This window comes from Sapajus apella, unplaced genomic scaffold (assembly GCF_009761245.1).
Source record: "Sapajus apella isolate SASKATOON/1434 unplaced genomic scaffold, GSC_monkey_1.0 scaffold78, whole genome shotgun sequence".
Classification (NCBI taxonomy): Eukaryota; Metazoa; Chordata; class Mammalia; order Primates; family Cebidae; genus Sapajus; species Sapajus apella.
The window spans coordinates 4,044,982-4,066,638 of NW_022437018.1; the positions used below are offsets into that span (position 1 = coordinate 4,044,982).

A 21,657-nucleotide genomic window follows, 5' to 3' on the forward strand; every position below is an offset into this window, starting at 1 on the left:
AATTATTAAAACAGTTTTCGACAGCTTTCAAAATACCGGTTCTTTGGCATGGGCTTTTATTATTTACTGTAATTGGAGGATCTGCCATTTTCTTTCGTTTATCTGTGTGTATAGAAACGAGATAGATCTTGCCTTTTATTACTTCCCCATGTTCTGAATCAAAAAAATGTGGTTTAGATAATGTTAAGTGCCCTAATTCTTACTGCAGCGGACACAGACGTTATGAAAAGGCATAAAAATACACACAGAGGGTCTTTCCACCTCAAGTCACTGAATATGAGGCATTTGTGCTCTGCCGGGTGTATTAACTTCAGCCATGTGAATATAATTTTCATTAAAGTAATCCTGTTTCAACTAGATGCTGTGACTAGAGGTGAAACGTTGCGAAAGCGTTAAAAATAGCTTACTAGTAATTTCAACATCCTGTAATTTTATCACAGATCAAGTTTCAACTGTCATACTATACAGACCTTATTCCCCATATAGTACATGTTTACTTTTTTAGCATGCCAGACCCACTTTGGAAAGATTGGTGCCAATATAATAAAAACTGGAGTGGGGGTGTGCTGGAAAGAGTGGGAGGAGAGCGGGGAAGGGAGTGGGGGAACGTGGGGGAAGCAAGTACACCATTTTAAATCAACACTGCGAAAATGCAATCTAGCCTGGCGGAGGACCGGCAGCTGGGTCGGAGCGAGCGAGGGCTTTGCAGTCTCTGCCTGTTCCTTGTTCTGTCGCTCTTAAGTTTCTCTGTGTTTGCATAATAGCCGTGCATGCAAACCTCGCAATGCTCCAGGGCTCCAGAACAATAAATATACACATTTAAAGCCTTTATTGTCTTACGGTTCATGCCCTCGGTTTTCAACAGCTTAATTTCTGGTTGTATTTAACTAGTTTGCAAATGGATTTTTTCAGTTTCAAACTATTATTGAGGAAGCTCCCCTCCCTTTTTTGGCGGGGGAGGGGATGGGGGTGGGGTAGGAGTCGGTATATTATTCCTGTAGCGCTGGGTTATATAAACACATTATCATTTGAGAGCGCCCTTGGCGTCCATCAGCATTGTAAACACGTACTAGTGTATATACTTCAAAATTAAAGAATGCACACGCAGAACCGGGAGCCTGAATTCATATTCTGAGCAGACTCGCTGCTCGTATTTATTGATTTATCATGCATCGTTTATTGTTCCAGTCCCTAAATGCAGTAGCTGTCCGTTCAATATTGTTTGCAAAATCCTAAGATGTGTGTGCACTGCTCACTTGTCTTTTTTTTTTTTTGCTGAGTATTTTTTTTGCGAAGCGAACAAATGCATTAATATTTATATGTTTATATAATCGATAACCCACTTTTCCCTTCCATGTAAATAGGCATCAAAAGATAATTTAACAGATTAGTTCTCGAAAACATGGCAGTGAGGAAGCGTAATTTAACTATCAAACAAATCTACATGTCTAATAACAGCAAATCTGCTAAGGAGCATTAGAAAGAGGAGCAGCGCCCCGGAATCTCTGCAGGAAATGTTCTTTATATTAGACATATACAAGCAGGTCCTGTCAGATGCACAGCGAAGCTCGCTAGCCCTCCTCTCCTCCAAAAATCTCATCAGACGATATCCCTAGACAGGGGCGGTTAGAGAGAGAGAAATCACATCTTCACACACTTTTTAGGGTGCTTTTTATTTTTACAAATTTTCCTATGTGTTTTTTGCCTTGATCCATCCTCTTCCCGCCGAGATCGTACGGCGTCTTTCTCTCGATTATGAATTTGATCAATCCATATTTGGAAGGAAACCCACATAGTTTTTTCAGGAGCTGAAAATTGAGTTGTTATAGAAATATTAGGACATATTTTCAATCATTTCGGTGCCCAAAGGGAGGCAAGAGCTCAGTTTTATATTGAGACATTACGCCGGCTGGAGGCAGAGAATGCGTTTCCCTGCCAGGACCTGATGCAATCCATTCAAGCCAACAAGTTTGGAGAGAATGTTGAGTTCAATCAATTCAGAACGTCGAGATGGAGCCCAACTCACTCCAGGTATTTCGCTCTCCTCCGCTCCTCCGATCCCGGCACCCCCCGGCACCCCCCAACCCCCCAGCTCACCCACACCTCTGCACCCACCCACACCCCCCACAAACTTTTCACCAAACTTTTACCCTCTGCATCCTCCCAAATCATTTTTATTGTTTAAAAAAATCCCTGCACTGATCATACATACATAATGTAATTTTACCGCCTCAGATGGGGAGGTGGGGAGAAGTGGCGGTGGGGGGCCCTGAGTTTTCTTTTTTTTTAAGGGAGGCAGAAAATTTGTGGGTGCTATTATTTTTCCACCCAGCGTTATATCTGTTGGATCGTCTGTATTAAGAGAGTGGATGTCTGTGTGTAAATGTGTCTGGGAATAGATGTTTGTGCTCTGATGGCTACATTATTTATTTGGTGTTTTTTCCCCCCTGCAGTGGGTCGGCTCACCGTGTGGCTTGCACGGACCTTACATTTTCTACAAGGCTTTTCAATTCCACCTTGAAGGCAAACCAAGAATTTTGTCCCTTGGCGACTTTTTCTTTGTAAGATGTACGCCAAAGGATCCGATTTGCATAGCGGAGCTCCAGCTGTTGTGGGAAGAGAGGACCAGCCGGCAACTTTTATCCAGCTCTAAACTTTATTTCCTCCCAGAAGACACTCCCCAGGGCAGAAATAGCGACCATGGCGAGGTGGTAAACCTGTCTGTCCCTCTCTTCTTTCTTTATTATTTTTCCCCCTAGTAATGCTTATTACAGGGCAAGCTTGAAAATACTGTATTCACTTCTGCAGGCGAGCAGAATCGACTCCTTTTTTAAAGGGGTAGCGCCACTAGCTGGGGCTCGAGTATTTTACCATTGTCAGAGTTTGGCTGTCAGCTTTACAAAGAGGATCCAACTGCTGATTTTAGTCAAGATCAAATAACTTGTTCGAGAAGGGTTTTGTTCAAGGATTGTGTGTGTGTGTGTGTGTGTGTGTGTGTGTGTTCATTTGCTGTCCTGCTATTGCCTCTTGAACATCACATGCTTTTTTATATTTTTTGCCTTTTGAAAATTTACCTTCGTGTCTCGCTCGGTCGTGTCTGGGTGGATTTCTTTCGGTGGGTTTCGATATTGTTCTCTTTTTTTTAAAGTAAGTATTTGATATGTTTAAGAGGGCGGAAATTACGAAATGGAGGCAGAATGAGATCAAAAGCTATTGAGTTGGCAAAGACGTGTTGAATAAAGTGATAAATGACAGGTACTGGAATAATACATTCAAATAACTTGCAGATCTGCCCGGGCGGATTTCAAAGCGGTGGTGTAACAGGCACAAACACGTTAAGCATTAACAACTATCTCTAGCCCACTCCCCCTCCCCGCGGACAAGCCATTTGATGTTCTAGTTTGCAATTACTCCACGCAAAGTGGACGTCTTCCTGCGCGATCTTTGGGGGTGTGTGGGACGGGGCCGGGGGAGGGGAGGGCAGAGGGGTGTGTGCTCGCCCACTGGCCCCGCGGGTCCGGCGTTCTCCGTGCCCAGACGGCGCTCCCGGGGAGGGCGGGGAGGGACAGAGCGTCCCCGGCACGTTTCTGGGCGGCCGCGGGGGCGCTCGCCTCGCTCCCGGGAGGACGCCGGAGGTGAGCCCGCTGTCACCGGGCGCCGGGGCGGCCGCCTCCCTTCGGCTCTGTCATTGCATGTGTGACCGCAGTTCTGCGGGCTCCCCTCGTCAGCTGACCGACCTCAGCGCCGTGGTACCTACCGGGGGAACTATTTTGGGGCGTCTGTGCCCACGGCGCAGCGGGGAGGGAGGGCGCACGGCCGCCTGGCGAGGCTTTGTGTTGCCAGAGCGAGAGCAGGGCAATCAAACAGACTTTTGAGGGCAGCTAGTGCTGTGCCAGGCTCTCGAGCTTTCGAGGTAGGTGTAAGGATCTAAGGATCTAAGGCTCTTTTTGTTAAATGAATGGTTTCCCGTTTAACTCATCCGGGGGCTCGGAGCTGCCAGTCCTTCCAGAATTCCTTGGTCTGATGGAGTTGACAGTACTTTTGGCATCGCCTGTTCACTCCCTCTCCCCAGGATCGAATTACCCGTCAGTGGTCTACGCCGGTTAATTACTGGACTTCGTCGAAACGTTCGCCCTCGAATCTGCCTTTTCGGAAATAAGCCCCTCCCACCTCCCCGCTCACCTCCCCCCTCCGCCCTCCCCCGTCAGCTTTGCTTTTTAAATGTTCATATTTCCCGACGTCCGCCTGCAATTTTAAAAAGGTGTTGTTTGGAAATACTGTGAAAAATCCTGCAACCTACCAACAGGTTGAGCTCTTTCCCCCTCCCAAGGTCTGGCTCGGCCTCCTCCCCCGACCCAACTTTCCTGCGCAGCTGTCTTCCTCCGCCTCCCCCTCCTGATTTCTTATTATTTGCTTTTCAAATTTATTACTTCAACATGGCCTGTGATCTGGAAAAGGGAAGGATTAAATATCCAGAAAAGAACTAGTGCCTAATAGACATCTGACTAAGTCCAGGAGGAAATTATTCAGTGTTTTATGGGATATTTTGTGGTCACTCCTTTTTTTTTTTTTTTTTTGGCGGGGCCGGTGGGGGGATATTGGGGGGGCGGGATTGAAATTGGGTTATTTTTTAAAGACCCCAAGTTGACCCCACTTGGCCCAGTTTTAATTTCTGTTGGTGTAATTAAATGGTGAATTCTGATTTGAGAATAAAGGCTATATTTGCCAAACGTTGCATCTGCGAGAAGTGTTGACAGTGAATAGATATATTTTTAAATACACGATTTCTTTTTATTGTTCATTATGGGGAATTGAAAGGGAACCATTGTAATGCTCTGTGCATTTGTCACTGCTATATGAGCCATACCTGAGAAAATTAATCTTGCCATTTAAAAGTAAACTCTAGGGGGTTTGTGGAGGGAGATGGCTCTATTTATAATCCTCAGCTGCATATACATCCTCTAATATTATGCATGATTTGTTTTTTAATGCTAACACGGCTGGTAATTAGCTGTATGATTATACTTGTATATTTCATTAGGACTTCGGCTGATGTCATTGTGAATTATTCAGCCATATTAAAACAATTTTCAATTGAGATAATGACACGCCTCAAAATTATGCAAATGCAGGCTGCATTGTGCAAAATAATTATGACAAATGTAAAGCAGGTAGAAAGTTTCCCAATGCAGATCGGTTTTCCACCCTGGTGATGTCATTTCCCCACTGGCCTAAGTTAGTCATTCATTAGCAGAATAGCAGCAGCAGTCTCCTGGAGGAGAGCTTTACAGAAACCAGCATTTACTGCTGGCACCTAGAGGGGGCAACAGGGCCCTCTCATTAAGAAATTTGCTTTGTTTTCACTTACTCCATTAACTTGTTTATATATATTTAAATGGTTTTTAATATTGATTTTAAATAGTTTTGAATGATACATTTGCCATTTGCAATATGTAACTGAAAGAGAAAGATTTCTTGGTGATTTACACTGTGACTTGGAGAAAATGTTCAGCACATTTAATCAGCCAGTACAGTTTATTTTAAGTAACCAAATGGAGGTTAATAATTTCTTGATTGAGCTGACATCAGCATCCATTTCCAAAGGACAGTTAGGACTCAGTATGCTTTTTTTGGTTTAAGAGAATCATTCTGCCTTTTTATGATTTCTTGAAATGTAAAGACGTCAGTTCTAAAAGCAGAAAAATGATCATTGTGCAAGATTAGAAATAGCGTCCCTGTGTGGTTTGCTGTGATTTGCAGACGGTTTTTTGTTTTTGTTTTTGGGAACATTTTTTCATTATTTTTATAATTATTGTTGGAGGCTGGGTAAGGCAGGACTTTGTACACCCATTTTACAGATAGGGGCATAGACTTGGAAAGGTCATGTGATTTGTCAAAGGTCACCAGGCTAGAACCCAGGTCTCCTTGAACTTCAAGATTCTCTTTCCTCCCCAGTGAAACCTACCCTTGAAAACAGAGCTTGAACACATCATATTATATTCTAGCAGTAAATACTAATGTGGACAGTCCCTCAGACATTTTAGAATTGTAACTAGTTAATCAGCTTTGCCAAAGGCCACCAGATGTCTACGTAGTAAAACCATCCTTATCCTACAAAGTTCAGCTAATTCTAATCAGTGATATATGATACCAGTTATATTTTAATAGTTATTAATAATCATTAACTATTTACTATTCATTTTAATAATGATGGTGTTGATTTATATGCTTATAAACACCGATGCCTTCATATGTAATATTTCCAGTGTTGGCAACTGGAGTTTAGGAAAAGCATTCAAGAAAAGTCACATTTTGATTCCGCAACTTGCTATTTGCTTAATCTTGAACAACCATAAGTACTTGGAGCCTCAGTTTCTTCAACTGCAAAATGGCAACAAAGTAGGGATAACTATAGATTGCTGATGAAGATCAAGAGGATGTATAGACAAAATAACTTTATATACTGTAAAGTGCTTAAATAAAAAGAATTACGATTATGGTGAACTTTGCTCTTAATCTTCTTAACTTTATAAATAACAAAATAATAACTTTCATGTCCCTGTGGAGGTTTGTGGACCTAAAAATGATACTGTCTTAAATTACCATGAAAATGAATAGCAGGGCCATGTGCAAGGAGTTAAGTGTCTTTAGCGATTACTGACAATTGCCACATTCAGCCAGTAGCTCTTCAGAGGAGGAAAATGGCAAAGTAGCCAGGTAATTGGTTCTGTTACTGGATAACTTCTGATTACATTCATTTTCAAGTTGCCAAGTGCTTAATCTATTGGCAGTATACCCTCTTAATATGGTTGGATATGCGAGCTTGGATTTCAGCCTGATCAGCCATCACTGGGGTTTTACAAGAATCCCAGCTGTGGTTGGTCACTTCCAATGGTGAATGTGGATGGCTGAGCTAACGATGTCCAGGTGTCAAGATCAGGCATTCCTGGATAGTACAGATTCTAACCTGCATTCAGGATTTCTAAAAGTGGTTTGGTTATCACCAGCCTTACTACTGAGTTAAAAAAAAATAGTAAAAATGCACATTCTGGGACCCCTGTTGAAATCTACTCTATTAGAATCTCTGGAGTTGGGCCTAGGAGTCTGAATTTTGAATATTTTAACAGTCTCTGTCTAGCTGTGTGATCTTGGACAAGTTCTAAACTCTCTGTGCCTCAGTTTTCTCATCTGTGAAGTGGAAATACAGTCCTCATTTCCTAGGATTATTTTAAGGATTATATAAGTTAATATATGTAAAATGCGTATACCCGAGGCTGACACATAGTAGATACTTCAATAACGGTTGACTGCTGTTATTATCGTTAATGTATTAGCATTTTTCTCGCTGAAGTTTGAAACCACTACCATAGAGCTTGCTGAAGAAGGCTTTCTGTGTGAGGGAATGGCACCTAGGTTACTTTGCTAGGACATGTGGGCATCCAAGTCCTACCAAATCAGGCTACCTGTCATCTCTACGTCAGCTTTATCTGTGTCACCAAAATATAAAGTGTCTTAAGGATATACATTGCACTGCAGAAGTAAGCTTTCAACTGGATCAGCAGGATTCTTTTTTTTTTTTTTTTTCCAAAAGATTGCCTGATTTGATCATATCTGGAGTTAGACAGACTCATTCTGGAATCTAGAAGGTGCTGGATTGGCCTTTCTTCTTTTTGTATAGCTCCTCAGTCTTGGACTATAGCCATAAGGTAATTTTTCAGATATTTCTGAGACCATGCTGGCCTTAGGCAATTGCTTTAACTTTTTTAAGCCTCAGTTTCTTCCTCTGTAAAATGGATTTAATGATCTCTACTGTGCTGGGAGAATCAGAGATAATAATGAAAAGGGTCCAGAATCTAGCATAGTACCTACACATGAGAGTTTAATGAATAATGATTGCACTTATAATAGTTATTGGTTATTTTTAGTAATCATCTTAAGCTAAAAAAAGGAATTAACCTTTACTCTCTAGCAAGCAGGCCTTTTTGAACAAAGATACGAATGTAAAGAATTACGTGGAGAGAAATTACTGGACTGTGACAAGGGTCAGCCAAATAAGGCCTGAAGGCCAAATCTGGCCCACTGCCTGTTTTTGTGAATAAAGTTTTATTGGAATGTGGCCATGCTAATTTGTTTATGAATTGCTTATGGCTGCTCTTAGGCTCCAACAGCAGTTGAGTTGTTTTGACAGTTACCAGATCGCTGGCAAAGTGGAAATGTTTATTATCTGGCTTTCTACAGAAAAAGTTTGCTGACCTCTGGCCTATGTGGTTGATCTGAAATAAGGTAGATGATTGTGTACCTGCTTTTCTTCCTTGCTTGAGTTTTGACCAAGAACTAGTAATATCAGAAATATAAGAAACTTAAGTAATAAGAAATTGAACATTAATATTATTAACTTTTACATATCCAATCCAATTTCAACATTGATTCTAGGACATTAAAATTTGAGAATGAGTGAAATAAATTATGTTTTGTATGATTAAGATCGAAACTCCAGCCAATATTAGTATTGCCTATCTTTAGTTAATCAAAAACTACTTGTGAAGTCCTGTGTACTTAGTACTCTGCTAGGTGAAGAGATGGATGGAAAATGATTTGTGATGTGACCCTTTTTCTGAATAAATTTATCAATCTTGATAAGGAGATGAGATCTACCCATCTAAAAATATAAAAGCAATATGAGACATAACACGTCAGTAAATTGTGCTGATAATACATGTAATAAATAGGCGTCCAAAGGAAGGCTCCCAACCATCATGTCTTTTGGAAAAAGATTTTATTAATTTTCCCAGATGTTGGTTGAAAACCTACTGTGTGCTGGCACTTGGATACAAGAGATGAAAAAGAATGGCCTCTGCCCTCAAGGAGTTCCCAGACTGCCTTTGTAGACAGAGAGTGGTCACAGAAAAGCCATCAGACTCTTTCCGTCTGAATTCCTTAGTTTAAGTTGAGATGAATTGAGATCACTATTTATTTGTAGCCTTTCTTAATCTTTCTGGAAATGAGAAAGTACTGTCTTCATCTTTGAATTCTTACTCTCTGGACACATATTTGTAGAGCACCCACTGTGTGCCAGATCCTATTCTAGGCCTTGGGGATACAGCATGAACAAGACAGCCAAAAATCACTATTCCCAGGGAGCTTATAGTCCAGTAGTTGGCTGAAACCTCTTGTGCATTTTGCACCTTGTGCCTTATAATTATCTGTGTTCTTTTCCTTTACCTGTCACCTTGACCCTATGCTCCCCACCACAGTGCTATTCTCAGGAGCAGGGAGAGGTGTGCCTTATTCACCTTTCGGTCCTCCACAGTGTTCATTGCTATTCAGTGAGTATTTTTTGAGTCACTGAACCACATAATTAAAACGCCTTCTTACACAGCCTTACCTTCTTTAAGCTTTATCCAGTTTCTTTCTGACAGAGGACCAGTGACTGGTCATCCACAGGTAGACCAGATCCAGGACTCCGTCTCACACTTCTTTCTCTTCCAAAGTCTGTAGTCATTTTGCACTGTAGAATGTGAAAACATGGGAAGCGCTTTTTTCCTTAGGAGCACTCACCAAAGAAATGAGCAAATATTTGGGACTGAATGATCAGGCTGGAGCCAGCATCTCTTATCTTGCTGGGTACTTTTCCAGTCTTCAGCAGTCAATCCATAAAAAGTCAGGGCTTTGGGATGGCAACCTATGAAAAGCCTAAACTTCAAGAAAGAAGAGTCACTCCTCACCTGGTGTTGGTTGGCAGTTCACCCGAGCCAGCATGTTTTTCAGGCTGATGGTCTTAACTAGGCCACATGTTTGATAGTGCCTCAAAATTGTAAGCAATTAAAACCTCTCAACAATTAGACTGTCAGGCACACACTAAGGAAATGTTCTTTTTATGAAATACAAGAGTCCATACATGTAAATACTTTATTATTAATTATTAATAAAGCATACCATTGTTCATGGTGGCATCTAGTGATATATGACTCAAGCTCATTTATCAAAGTCTAGTTTTAACCAATATCCAGAATATAATTGCTTGAATCAAATGCATTCACTTGTCATTTTTTTTATAGCCAGCGTAGTTGGATATTTGCCATCTCCTACTCAGGATAATATTGTAGCTAGTGATTACCCGTTGCCTTGGCTTTTAAGGAAATTTAAAACAAATTTATCGATTGTTGGCTTAAGGATTCATTCGCCTCTCAGAGATGTGGTCATGGATTCCTTCATTTCTTGAAGAAGCTACACTTGCAGAAATCCAAGGATGGATTTTGCTGGCCACACTGTGTTCCTTCACTGACTTGCTGGAGATGAGAACCTTGGCCTTAACCCTCCAGAGTATGTCCCTCATGCCCTGGACTGTGAGCATCAGTATCGACAACACATTTCAAACACGCAGATGATGATGATTATTGAAAGGGTACTTTAGAATCATGCTAATGGCATCAATCTCTCGCACACACTTGCATAAATTAATTCTGCTTTTAAAATCAGATGCACTGTTAGCAGCGTTAAAGATGGATATTTGACATTTATCACGCAGTCTAGGATGGGTGGTTTAATTATGTGAATTTTCTGTAGGATCTTTGTGGCTGTATAAATAGACACAGTGGCGTGTGTCCTTGGCATATGACTGCCAAGCTCACAGCCACATCTCCATTCCTGTGGCCCAGTAAGAACTCCAGACTGCAGAGGCCACATGTTGCTAGTCAGTATTGTGACCCCAGAAACATCTTTTTCCCCACCTTTCTTTTCTCATAGCTCCAAGCACACCCGGGCTATGAAACACCCCCTCCACCCTATAGTTGAGTTCCAAGCCTGATCAGTGGCACTAAACATTAAACTCTTGTCTTTGAGAATAATGGGCTTTGCTTTCTACACCGTTAAGCATGTTGAGCTACTGTGCAAGCTGGAAAATAAAAATGTTCTAATTGTGTCTTTTAAATAAGCATAGGAGTGAATTAATTAGACCATATTTTGTCTTTAGTTGCTTAGTTACACAATAGTATTCCTGAGCACGAGTAAGATAAATTGGCTCTTTTTGTGCTGCTTGTCCCTTAATCATAATTACTGTATTGCTTAGGAGAGTAAAGCATACATAGATTTTGAATTTTTTATTAATAGTCAAAAATATGCATATGATATATAAAGTATATGCTGTTCAACATGTTTTATATGTGGGAAGAAGTTTTATTGTGGTGGTAACATTTGCATTAGTTGCTCAGAGATGTAGTTCTGGGAAATACATAATTGAAATGTTTTTGAATTGCTTTTTCTGGCCTTTTCAATCTTATTCAAAATAATAGTGCCTCCCGTCCTGGAGCAGTCATTCTCATTTGATTTAACATCCTTCTTTGCACTGCACGCGCGGCACCCAGTTTTAACCCTGCAGAGCCTAGATGAAGTTCCATGATTCATAGGCCATTCATTGTGCCTTAGGCTTTTTGTCTTGTGCTTTCGGGGTTTGGGGGGTAGGGGGCAGAAGGGTGCCTTTATCCTGCCCTCATTACTCCAGCGCCCTTTGCTCTTGGCTCACGTCCATGCTTATTGGGGAAGGTTCTAGGGTTAGGGGTGTAAGAGTTTGTTTTAGCATGGGGTAGACAACCGTCTGTGCTTGCCTTCTGGGGCCTTGCAAAATGGGATGTTGCTACTGGAACTTGGGCTTCTAGCCCCCTACCCCAACCCTCCACCCAGGAGGGCAGCAAGAGTTAGACAGCTTGAAATAGTTATTGAACAGTGAGAGAGTCTGGCTTATGACCCAGGATACTTGCTTGGTAAATGTATGTGAAAATCGACTCCATTGTTCTATTGTATTTGAAAAGCAAGTAAATTATTTACAGATATTTGCTAATTAAAGCACGTTTCACAAGCACGAAAGAACACAGTATAACTGGAGACAAAGAACTAAGTGCAAATAATTTAAACTCACTAATACCGTGTATTCTTCTTAAGGGAGGAATACGTTTTTAAAATATGTATATTATAGGATGTTGGTCAAAGGTACAAACTTTTAGTTATAATATATTCATCTTATTTATGCATTCATCTTCTATCTGGAGATCTAATGTACAGCACAGTAACTATAGTTAATAGTACTATATGGTATGTGTGAAATTTGCTTACAGAGTAGATCTTAGGTGCTGATCATCATACCAGAAAAAGATAACTGTGTGAAGTGAAGTGATGAATGTTAATTAGCTTGATTGTGGTCATCTTCATGATATATATGTATATCAAATCATCACATTGTATACCTTAAATATATACAATCATCATATTGTATACTTAATTGTACACTATTTTGTGAGTCAATTATACTTCAATACAGCTGAAGAAAATAAAAATGTATATATGCATGTTTATAATTATGTGTGTATGTATATATATGTTGTATATATATACATACTCACAGATAACTTGTCCTGTTATCTCTGTATACGTTACACATACGTACATATGGGTTTTGTTAACCCCTACAAGGGAAGGCTTCCATGCTACAGAGATAACAGGCCACGTTACCCTCTAGTTGCTTGTCACTAGTCTTGCCCTGAGCTCTCTTGTGGAAAATGAGATGGAAACAGTTTTGACATACTGTTTTCCCTTTGGTTCAATTTTTGCTTGCTATTATCTAGTTTGAGCTCAGCTCAGAGTATCACTAGAAATAAGGCACATTAGCCGGATACAGTATGAGAGAATAAAAATGTTCTCACCCATTCTCTTGTCCTGCGACTTTCCTGAATGTGATAGGCTTAGGTTTCATTGTCTTTCTTCTGTGACTATGAAACTTTGGCAGTGTTCTGGTTGGAAATTTGCATTATGGAAAAGACGCTGGTGAGACAAGACAAAGGGCAGACCAGTGAAGGTCAGATGCAGAACAGGTCATTGATAATGTTCTCGGAGACCTTTTCCTGGCTGGAACTTTGGTGTATCCATTGATAAAGTTGGTCCCTCTGGCTCTGCCATCAGCCAACATGTTTGGTTTTAGGCTTGACTAGCTTAAAGTCCCTTGGTATTGTTGATAAGGATGGTCAAGAAGAATTGCCATGATTATTTAAGAGAAAGGCTCATGTCTAATTTGCCATGGACATTTTAGTAGACTCACAGGATAACAAGATAAAAGAGACTGAGGAGAACAAACCCAGCCCTCTTTATTTAATAGATGCAGTACCTAAGGCCCAGAAAAGTCTTGGGCATATCCTTGGAACCAGCGAGTGACAGAAGTGGAACCAGAATTCAGTGTTCTCAGGCACCACAGTGTGGTCTGCTGTTTGGGGAAGGGGCTGCTCTCTTGAGGTCATGCCCTGAGGAAAGTAGGCAAGTGCTTCCCATGGGTGTGTTTCTGGTAGGTCATTCCAGTGTCCTGTCTCATACCAGTGGATGGTGCCATGGGGGACATCACTTTTTTTTTTTTTTTTTTTCAACACAGTCAAGCTCTGCCACCCAGGCTGGAGTGCAGTGGTGCAATCTCGGCTCACTGCAACTTCTGCCTCCTGGGTTCAAGCAATTCTCTTGCCTCAGCCTCCCGAGTAGCTGGGACTACAGGCGCACGCCACCATGCCTGGCTAATTTTTTGTATTTTTAAAAAATAAAGATAGGGTTTCACCGTGTTGCCCAGGCTGGTTGTCACGAACTCCTGAGCTCAGGCAATCCACCTGCCTCGACTTCCCAAAGTGCTGGGATTACAGACATTAGCCCCTGTGCCCAGCTGGGGACATCACTTTTATAAAACAACACATGGAGAGTATGGACTTTATTGGAATGAAAGCATACTTACCAGAGAGTCAGCGATTACACGGAAGCCAGGATTGATATTCAGGATCCCGGACTGGACATCACCTTCATTTCCGTAATTTTTCCTGAAAGGAGGAGGGCCCTCTAATGGGATGCTATTTATATTGGCTGAAGAAAAGGTTTGCCAAAAGGTGGCAATGTTGGTAACAAATGGATTGGTATTTTGCCAACATCTGATACTCATGGATGGTTTCATCATTCAGAAGCATGTATCTACTATGTGACTGCTCTGAGTCAGTCAGTCTCTGTGCTGGGGATATAATAGTGAACAGTGAGTGACTGGTACACAGAGATTTCTGTCCTCAGAGAGCACATTTACTCCCCTATAGTAAGAAGAAGCAACTTGATTAATTTGTCCCAAATGGAGGGAAAACCATCTCCATACATTTTAGTTTTAGAGCCACAACGCTTCCTTCTAGAATGCTTTCTCTTCTCTATGTATTCACAGCCCAGAGAAAATGCCCCACCTTTCTCTTTCCCAAAACCATCTGCAAAAATTTCACCTCCAGTGTTTTCTGTTGTTGTTGTTGTTGTTGTTGTTGTTGTTGTTTTGAGACTGAATCTCACTCTGTTGCCCAGGCTGGAGTGCAGTGGCACAATCTCACTGCAACCTCCACCTCCCAGGTTCAAGTGATTCTCCTGCCTCAGCCTCCTGAGTAGCTGGGACTACAGGCACGCACCACCACATCCGGCTAATTTTTATATTTTTAGTAGAGATGGGGTTTCACCGTGTTGGCCAGGATAGTCATGATCTCTTGACCTCGTGATCTGCCTGCCTTGGCCTCTCAAAGTGCTGGGTTTACAGGCCTGAGCCACCATGCCCAGCCACCCACAGTGTTTTCAGTGAAGTCAGAGTCACAGCATTTTCCATTTATTCAGTAACCTCTTATGTGTCAGACATTTCAAATTCATTAACATATAAATTAAATATAAATAAAATATCTCATTTAATTCTCATGGGTAGTCTATAATGCCGGTAGTATTTTTGACATTTTCACACTTTGTGGATGATGCGGCTGAGGCCAATAGAAGTTAAAGGAACTTGCCCAAGGACACACATAGGTGAGACTCAAAGTCAGGACTGAAACCCATGTTAATCGCCAGTGCTGCCAAGACCAGTGGGTGGCCTTTGTTTCTCATTATAACTTTAGAGTATATTGAGAACTCTCAACATCAGCATTGGGACTTTCACTATATACTGACCTGTTCTTTGAGTCTTCATGAAAGCTTCTTTCCTGCTCTTTAGGGACTTTCACAGTTGACTGATACCCAGATAATAGTAATACCCTACACACAGGTAACACACTTTCAAAGGGCCACATAGCGCCTTTCTCACATTTCACAGGAGAGGAGTCTCAGACTCAGTACCTCCAGCGTGCTTTTGTGTGCAGCCCACACTGGGCACCGGAGAGAGAGAGGTGGAAAACCAGGTAGATCCTGCCCCCATGGAGCTTACCGTCAGGCAGTGTCACATACTAATCTGTCAGGACTTAGTTTTATTATTATTTTTATTAATATTATTTTAAATGAGGGGCTGGCATTTTCTATAAGGGCCAGATAGTAAATGTTTTAAGGTCTGTGTGGTAGTCTCTGCTGCAACCTAGTAAATAACCTATCACAAACAAAGGGCTGATTTTGTGATAAGGTAAAAATAATGAAAGGAAAATACAAGTTCCTATGCCAGGGGTACATGATTTTGTCGGAAAGGTCTCTGGTGGCATTTTAAGAGAAATGTCATTTGAGTTAAGGTCTAAAGGGATCTGGGAGTGAAGATTGGGAAGTTTCTAGGCAAGGTGTAGAGGTGAGAGCAGCCTCCCTGCAAGATGGCTTCTGGGCTTGGCTTGGCCTTGGTGAATCCAGGAGCCAGATTAGAGATGCCCATTGATGCCCACTGGAGGCATCTATTGGTCTAGTATCATCTAGACACCTGGGGTGCACATTTAGAGCTAATGTACGTCATTTGTCTGTGGAGAGGGTTGAAAACAGGGCAAGCTAAGGCAAACTAAGGCCCATAGAGCCAAGCCTGGCCTACTACCCGTCTTGTTTGTTTGTCTGTTCGTTTGAGACAGAGTCTGACTCTGTCACCCAGGCTGGAGTGCAATGGCGCGATCTCAGCTCACTGCAACCTCCGCCTCCCAGGTTCAAGTGATTCTCTTGCCTCAGCCTCCAGAGTAGCTGAGATTACAGGCGCCCCCCAACACACCTGGCTCATTTTTGTATTTTTAGTAGAGATAAAGTTTCACCATGTTGGTCAGGCTGGTCCTGAACTCCTGACACCAAGCAATCCATCCATTTCGGCCTTCCAAATTCCTGGGGTTACAGGTGTGAGCCATCACACCCGGCCTTGTTTATTTGTTTTTGAGATAGTGTCTCTCTCTGTCACGCAGGCTGGAGTGTAATGGCATGATCTCACCTCACTGCAACCTCTGTTGCCCAGGTTCAACAGATTCTTGTGCCTCAGCCTCCCGAGTAGATGGGATTACTGGCAGGTACCACCATGCCCAGCTAATTTTTGTATTTTTTTGGTAGAGATCGGGTTTTGCCATGTTGACCAGGCTGAACTACCTGTTTTTGTATATAAAGTTTTATTGGCACAGAGCCATGCCCAGTTGCTTACAAATAGTCTCTGGCAGCTTTTATACTAGAGTGGCAGAGTTGGGTAGTTGCAGCAGAGACTACCACACAGACCTTAAAATATTTACTATCTGGCCCTTATAGAAAATGCCAACCCCTCATTTAAAATAATAATAAAAATAATAGTAAAACTAAGTCCTGACAGATTAATATGTGACATTTTATTTACTCCTCATAACAATAATACTGGGCCAGGCATGATGGCTCACGCCTGTAATCCCAGCACTTTGGGAGGCCAAGTCAGGCCAATCTTCTGAGTTCAGGAGTTCAAGACCAGCCTGGACAACATGGTGAAACCCCGTTTCTACTAAAACAAAATACAAAAATTAGCTGGGCCTGGTGGTGTGCAGTTGTAATCCCAGCTACTCAGAAGGCTGAGGCAGGAGAATCCCTTGAACCCAGGAGGTGGAGGTTGCAGTGAGCTGAGATCATGCCACTGCACTCCAGCCTGGGCAACAAGAGTGAAACTCCGTCTCAAAAAAAAAAAAAAAAAAAAAAGAGAGAGAGAGAGAGAGAAGGAGTGCAGTGGCCCATGCCTATAATCCCAGTACTTTGGGAGACCAAGGCAGGTGGATCCCGAGGTCGGGAGTTCAAGACCAGCCTGGACAACATAGTGAAACCTTGTCTCTACTAAAAATACAAAAATTTGCTGGGGATGGTGGCACATGCCTGTAATCCCAGCTGCTCGGGAAGCTGAGGCAGGACTGCTTGAACCGGGACCCGGGAAGCAGAGGTTGCAGTCAGCCAAGATTGCACCACTGCACTCCAGCCTGGGCTACAGAGCAAGACTCCATCTCAAAAAAAAGAAAAAAAAGAACAATAATACTGTGAGGTAGATTCTAATGTCATCTCCATTTTGCAAGAGGGTAATCTGAAAATTTGTCCGGGTTTTCAAATTCACTCACTTGGTAAACGACAAAGACTGAATGGGAACTCAAGGTGTCTTGATTCCAGAATGCAGGTGGCAGAAACGTGCTGTCCTAGAGAAAACGGGAAGTATCAGAAAAGGGTGGTAAAGTTAGCTGAGGTTTTACTCTGTAAAGTAAAACTGCACAACAGCTGTATCCATCTTTCAAGGTCCCATTCAAAAGCCACCTCCTCTTTGAGGCCTTCCATTGACCATCTAGGAACAAAAAAGCCACAGAGGCACAGGTGTAAGTGCCCTCTGGGTCAGGCAGATAAGATCAGTGAGTGACTGAGCCAGGTCTGAGAGACACTATGATGTTCGGGGGAACTGAGGAGTACACGGCTGGTTCGAGGGATGCCTTTGAAATGTTCCTTTTGAGCCAGGTGCCATGGCACGTGCCTGTAATCCCAGCTACTTGGGAGGCTAAGCGGGGAGGATCACTTGAGCCCAGGAGTTCAAGGTGAACCATGATCGCACCACTGCACTCCAGCATGGGCAAGAGAGTAAGACCCTGTTTCTAGTTAAAAATAATAATAATAATAATTAATTAATTAAAAAATAAAATGTTCTTCAGTTTCTACCTAGCATTGCTGGGCAGGAATGCCACTCTGAGATATTGCCAGATCTTTTCATTTTTTCAAGAGAAGCCAGAAACCTAGTTTTTCTTGTGATTTTATTGACCATTCAATCCTTTTTTTTTTTTTTTTTTTTTTGATACAGAGTCTCACTCTGTTGCCCAGGCTGGAGTGCAATGGTGCAATCTCGGCTCATTGCAACCTCCCCCTCCCGGGTTCAAGCAACTCTCCCTGCCCCAGCCTCCTAAGTAGCTGGGATTACAGGTGCACGCCACCATGCCTGGCTAATTTTTGTGTTGTTAGTAGAGACAGGGTTTTGCCATGTTGGTCAGCCTAGTCTTGAACTCCTGACCTCAGATGATCTGCCCACTTCAGCCTCCCAAAGTGCTGAGATTACAGGTGTGAGCCACCGCGCCTGGCCCAATCCAATTTTTAAAACACTCTGTATGGGCTAAACAAAATGTGTCTTCTGTCCAGATGTGGCCCACAGGCTGCCACCTTGCCATCTCTAGAGCAAAGCTTTGGACTGTTACAGTTTTTAAAACTTTCTCATATTTGGCCCATTTCCGTCATTAAAGCAAAAAAACCTGTTGGTCCTAAAGGGGCCATTAAAAACGGGGTGGGGACAGCCAGATGGATCAAACCAGGGCTCTGGAGTCTGGAGGGATGGCAGGAAGAGATGTGTAAGAAGGAGAGCTGCTTGGCTCTGCCCTGGTGCCTACATTTAGGCTTGAGGAGGGAGGCAGGGACCAGCTGTGGGAAGAAGTGCATGAGTGTGAAGGTGACCTGTAGCCATCCTGGAAGTTGTCCTGGAGAAGGGGACCTTGAAAACACCTAGGGAGGATGAGGGTGAGAGATGGCGAAATCCTAGGCAGAGCAAAGCCATAGGCAAATAGGAAGGAAGGACATATCAATATCGGATATGGTGTGGATTTAGTAAGACAGCAGTGGTCTAGTGGGAAATCAGCTAGACTGAGGCCAGACCTCAGGGAGCCTAGCATGTGATGTGGAGCGGAATCTGAAGCCAATGCTGCTGAATAAATTCACACGTGTGTTTTCTCTTTCTAGTTAGAATATAAACCCTTAGCCTTGAAGACTGGTAGAATGAAGCATGAATACTTACTCTGCCAGTTAGTAGCTATGTGTTATCTTGGCCAATTTGCTTAATCTCTTTCTGGCATCTCAGTTTCTTGGCTGTGAAATGGGTTGATCTTGCTGGGCTAAGAATGTCAAGTGAGATGCTTATGGGCAGAGAGCACAAAACCATGACCTGGCTTATCCCAGGTCTGTAGCAGATGTTGGTTATCAACGCTGCCCTTGCTGGTCAGGGACCACATCCTAACTTTTGAAGCCTAACTGCTAGACTGTTAAGAACTCCCTATTAACTAATTTATGGGTTGAAGTATTAGACTATTATTTGAAAAACAGGAACTAAGGATATCATGTTAAATAGAGTTAAGCTTCCTGGTTCTTCATTTATCCCAAAGGACTTCTCTTGTGTTTAGATTCAACATTTTTGATCTATGTCTGTGATTTCCAGTCACTGTGAAGGAGACATGTTCAAATCCATTCTATTCTGTTCCATTTACATGTTAAATGTACATTAGGGGCCAGGCACAGTGGCTCATACCTGTAATCCCAACATTTTGGGAGGCCAAGGTGGGCGGATCACTTGAGGTCAGGAGTTTGTGACCAGCCAACATGATGGAACTCTGTCTCTACTAAAAATACAAAAATTAGCTGGGCGTGGTGGCATGTACCTGTAATCCTAGCTACTCAGGAGGCTGAGGCAGGAGAATCTCTTGAACCTGGGAGGTGGAGGTTGCAGTGAGCCAAGGTCATGCCACTGTACTGCAACTCCAGCCTGGGTGACAGAGCCAGACTCTGTCTCAAAAAAAAAGAGAAAGGTACATTAGGGGACATCTCTTCCACTGGCCACAACAAAATTCACTGGGATAGGAGGATGATGAGGTCAAGAGACAAAACTGGCTTTCCAGATGTTTGATCTCAGTGCCCCACACTCCACCCCGCCCTTTCATGGTATAACCAGCAGGAAACCTGGTGTTGATCTGCGAACTGTGCGAAACACTGAATTCATTTTAAATAAGCCCACTGTTGCTTCATTTTTAAAAAGTTTCCTGTAGGTTGGGCATGGTGGCTCATGCCTGTAATCCCAGCACTTTGGGAGGCCGAGGCTGGTGGATCATGAGGTCAGAAGTTCCAGACCAGCTTGGCCAGCATGTTGAAACCCCATCTCTATTAAAAATACGAAAAAATAGCTCGATCTGTAATCCCAGCTACTCGGGAGGCTGGGGCAGGAGAATTGCTTGAACTGGGGAGGCGGAGGTTGCAGTGAGCCAAGATCACGTCACTGCACTCCAGCCTGGGCAACAGAGCAAGACTCTGTCTCAAAAAAAAAAAAAGTTTCCTGTGTTTTCTATTCTTAAGAACACCCCTAACTTGAAAATTTGCTTCATCCCTTTGTCCCCTTCCTCCCCACCATCTTCCTTGTTTGGGGGTGGTCGTGGTAGGGGGTGTATTCCAGTCCATCTCTTTGAAAGATGCAAAAAGTATCAGCCAGAGCATGTAAAGGGAAAGTTCCAGCCAGAGTGGTTGGTGAATCTCAGAAGAAGGATCTTCCAAATAGAGATGGCCTACTGGGCCATTAAATCCTTTTGCTTTGGGTTAATCCCACGGTGTATATCAGATTACTAAAATTCAGATGGAAATGCTGCTGTACTACTCAGTCTCCTCACCAAGTGATTCCACAATATATGGGTTATAAATACAGAAAAAATAATTGAATTTGGTATTTCTTAAGTGAAATAATCTGTTCCATTCTGTTTCTTGTGAATATTCTCCATAATAGTCTAATTGTGTTCTGTGCTCCTGGGGGTTGAGTGTGTGTTTAGCAACAATGCATTGGTTGTAAAATATGCATCCCCAACTATCTGGGCAGGCAAGAAAGGGGGTTCTAGTAAAAAGGCTGAAGATTTTTTTTTTTAATGCAGATTGTATAAATCACATAAATGGTGGTGTCTTTAAAAATTATCAATGAGCTCTGTGTTTGTTTTTATTTCTTTACATTATAGGTCCTGTTTCTCACTCCACATTTTTGATGTTACTAGATCAGTAATTCAATAGACAGCCAAGCAGGTGTTCAAATCACTCCTGACCCCCAGAATTCCTTAAATGACCCCTTGAGGCGGTGGAGTGAAAACATTCTCAGCACGTCAGAATATTGAGATATTTCAGTTGCCTTAATTTTTTTTTTGCCTTAATCTTTACAGGCTTTTTTTATGTGTCCTTTTTTTTTTTTTTTTCTACTTAAGCAAAGAGGAATCTTGCTTCAATCTTGGCTATGAGGATTGGGGGACTGGAAGACAGGGTCTGCAGATTGTACTTACAGTTAATACAGTTCTAACTGGTCAGCTGTGCCAGCTGGTTTTCTAACTGGTTTTTAAAAGATGGATCTTCTTATTTATTTATTTATTTATTGAAATGGAGTTTTACTCTTGCTGCCCAGGCTGGAGTGCAATGGCACAATCTCGGCTCACTGCAACTTCTGCCTCCCAGGTTCAAGTGATTCTCCTGCCTCAGTCTCCTGAGTAACTGGGATTACAGGCACATACTACCAAGCCTGGCTAACTTTTTTTGTATTTTTAGTAGAGACAGGGTTTCACCATGTTGGCCAGGCTGGTCTTGAACTCTGACCTCAGGTGATCTGCCTGTCTCAGCCTCCCAAATAAAAGTGAATCTTAAATG

At 42.4% G+C, this 21,657-nt stretch overlaps 1 protein-coding gene across 4 annotated transcripts in view; it reads left to right on the top strand.

The window, feature by feature from the left end:
- The first annotated feature begins 1,065 nt into the window (after window positions 1–1,065).
- The window catches only part of ARID5B (AT-rich interaction domain 5B), a 198,003-nt gene continuing 177,411 nt past the window's right edge, over window positions 1,066–21,657 (top strand). For 2 of the 4 annotated variants that reach the window (XM_032252576.1, XM_032252579.1), the window contains exons 1-2: window positions 1,283–2,031; window positions 2,454–2,708. In XM_032252576.1, the coding sequence (XP_032108467.1) occupies window positions 2,011–2,031; window positions 2,454–2,708 (276 nt within the window). In that variant the 5' untranslated portion in view covers window positions 1,283–2,010. Of the gene's footprint in view, window positions 2,032–2,453; window positions 3,750–21,657 lie in introns of those variants that run through there. The other 2 variants (XM_032252577.1, XM_032252578.1) reach the window with 2 other exon arrangements.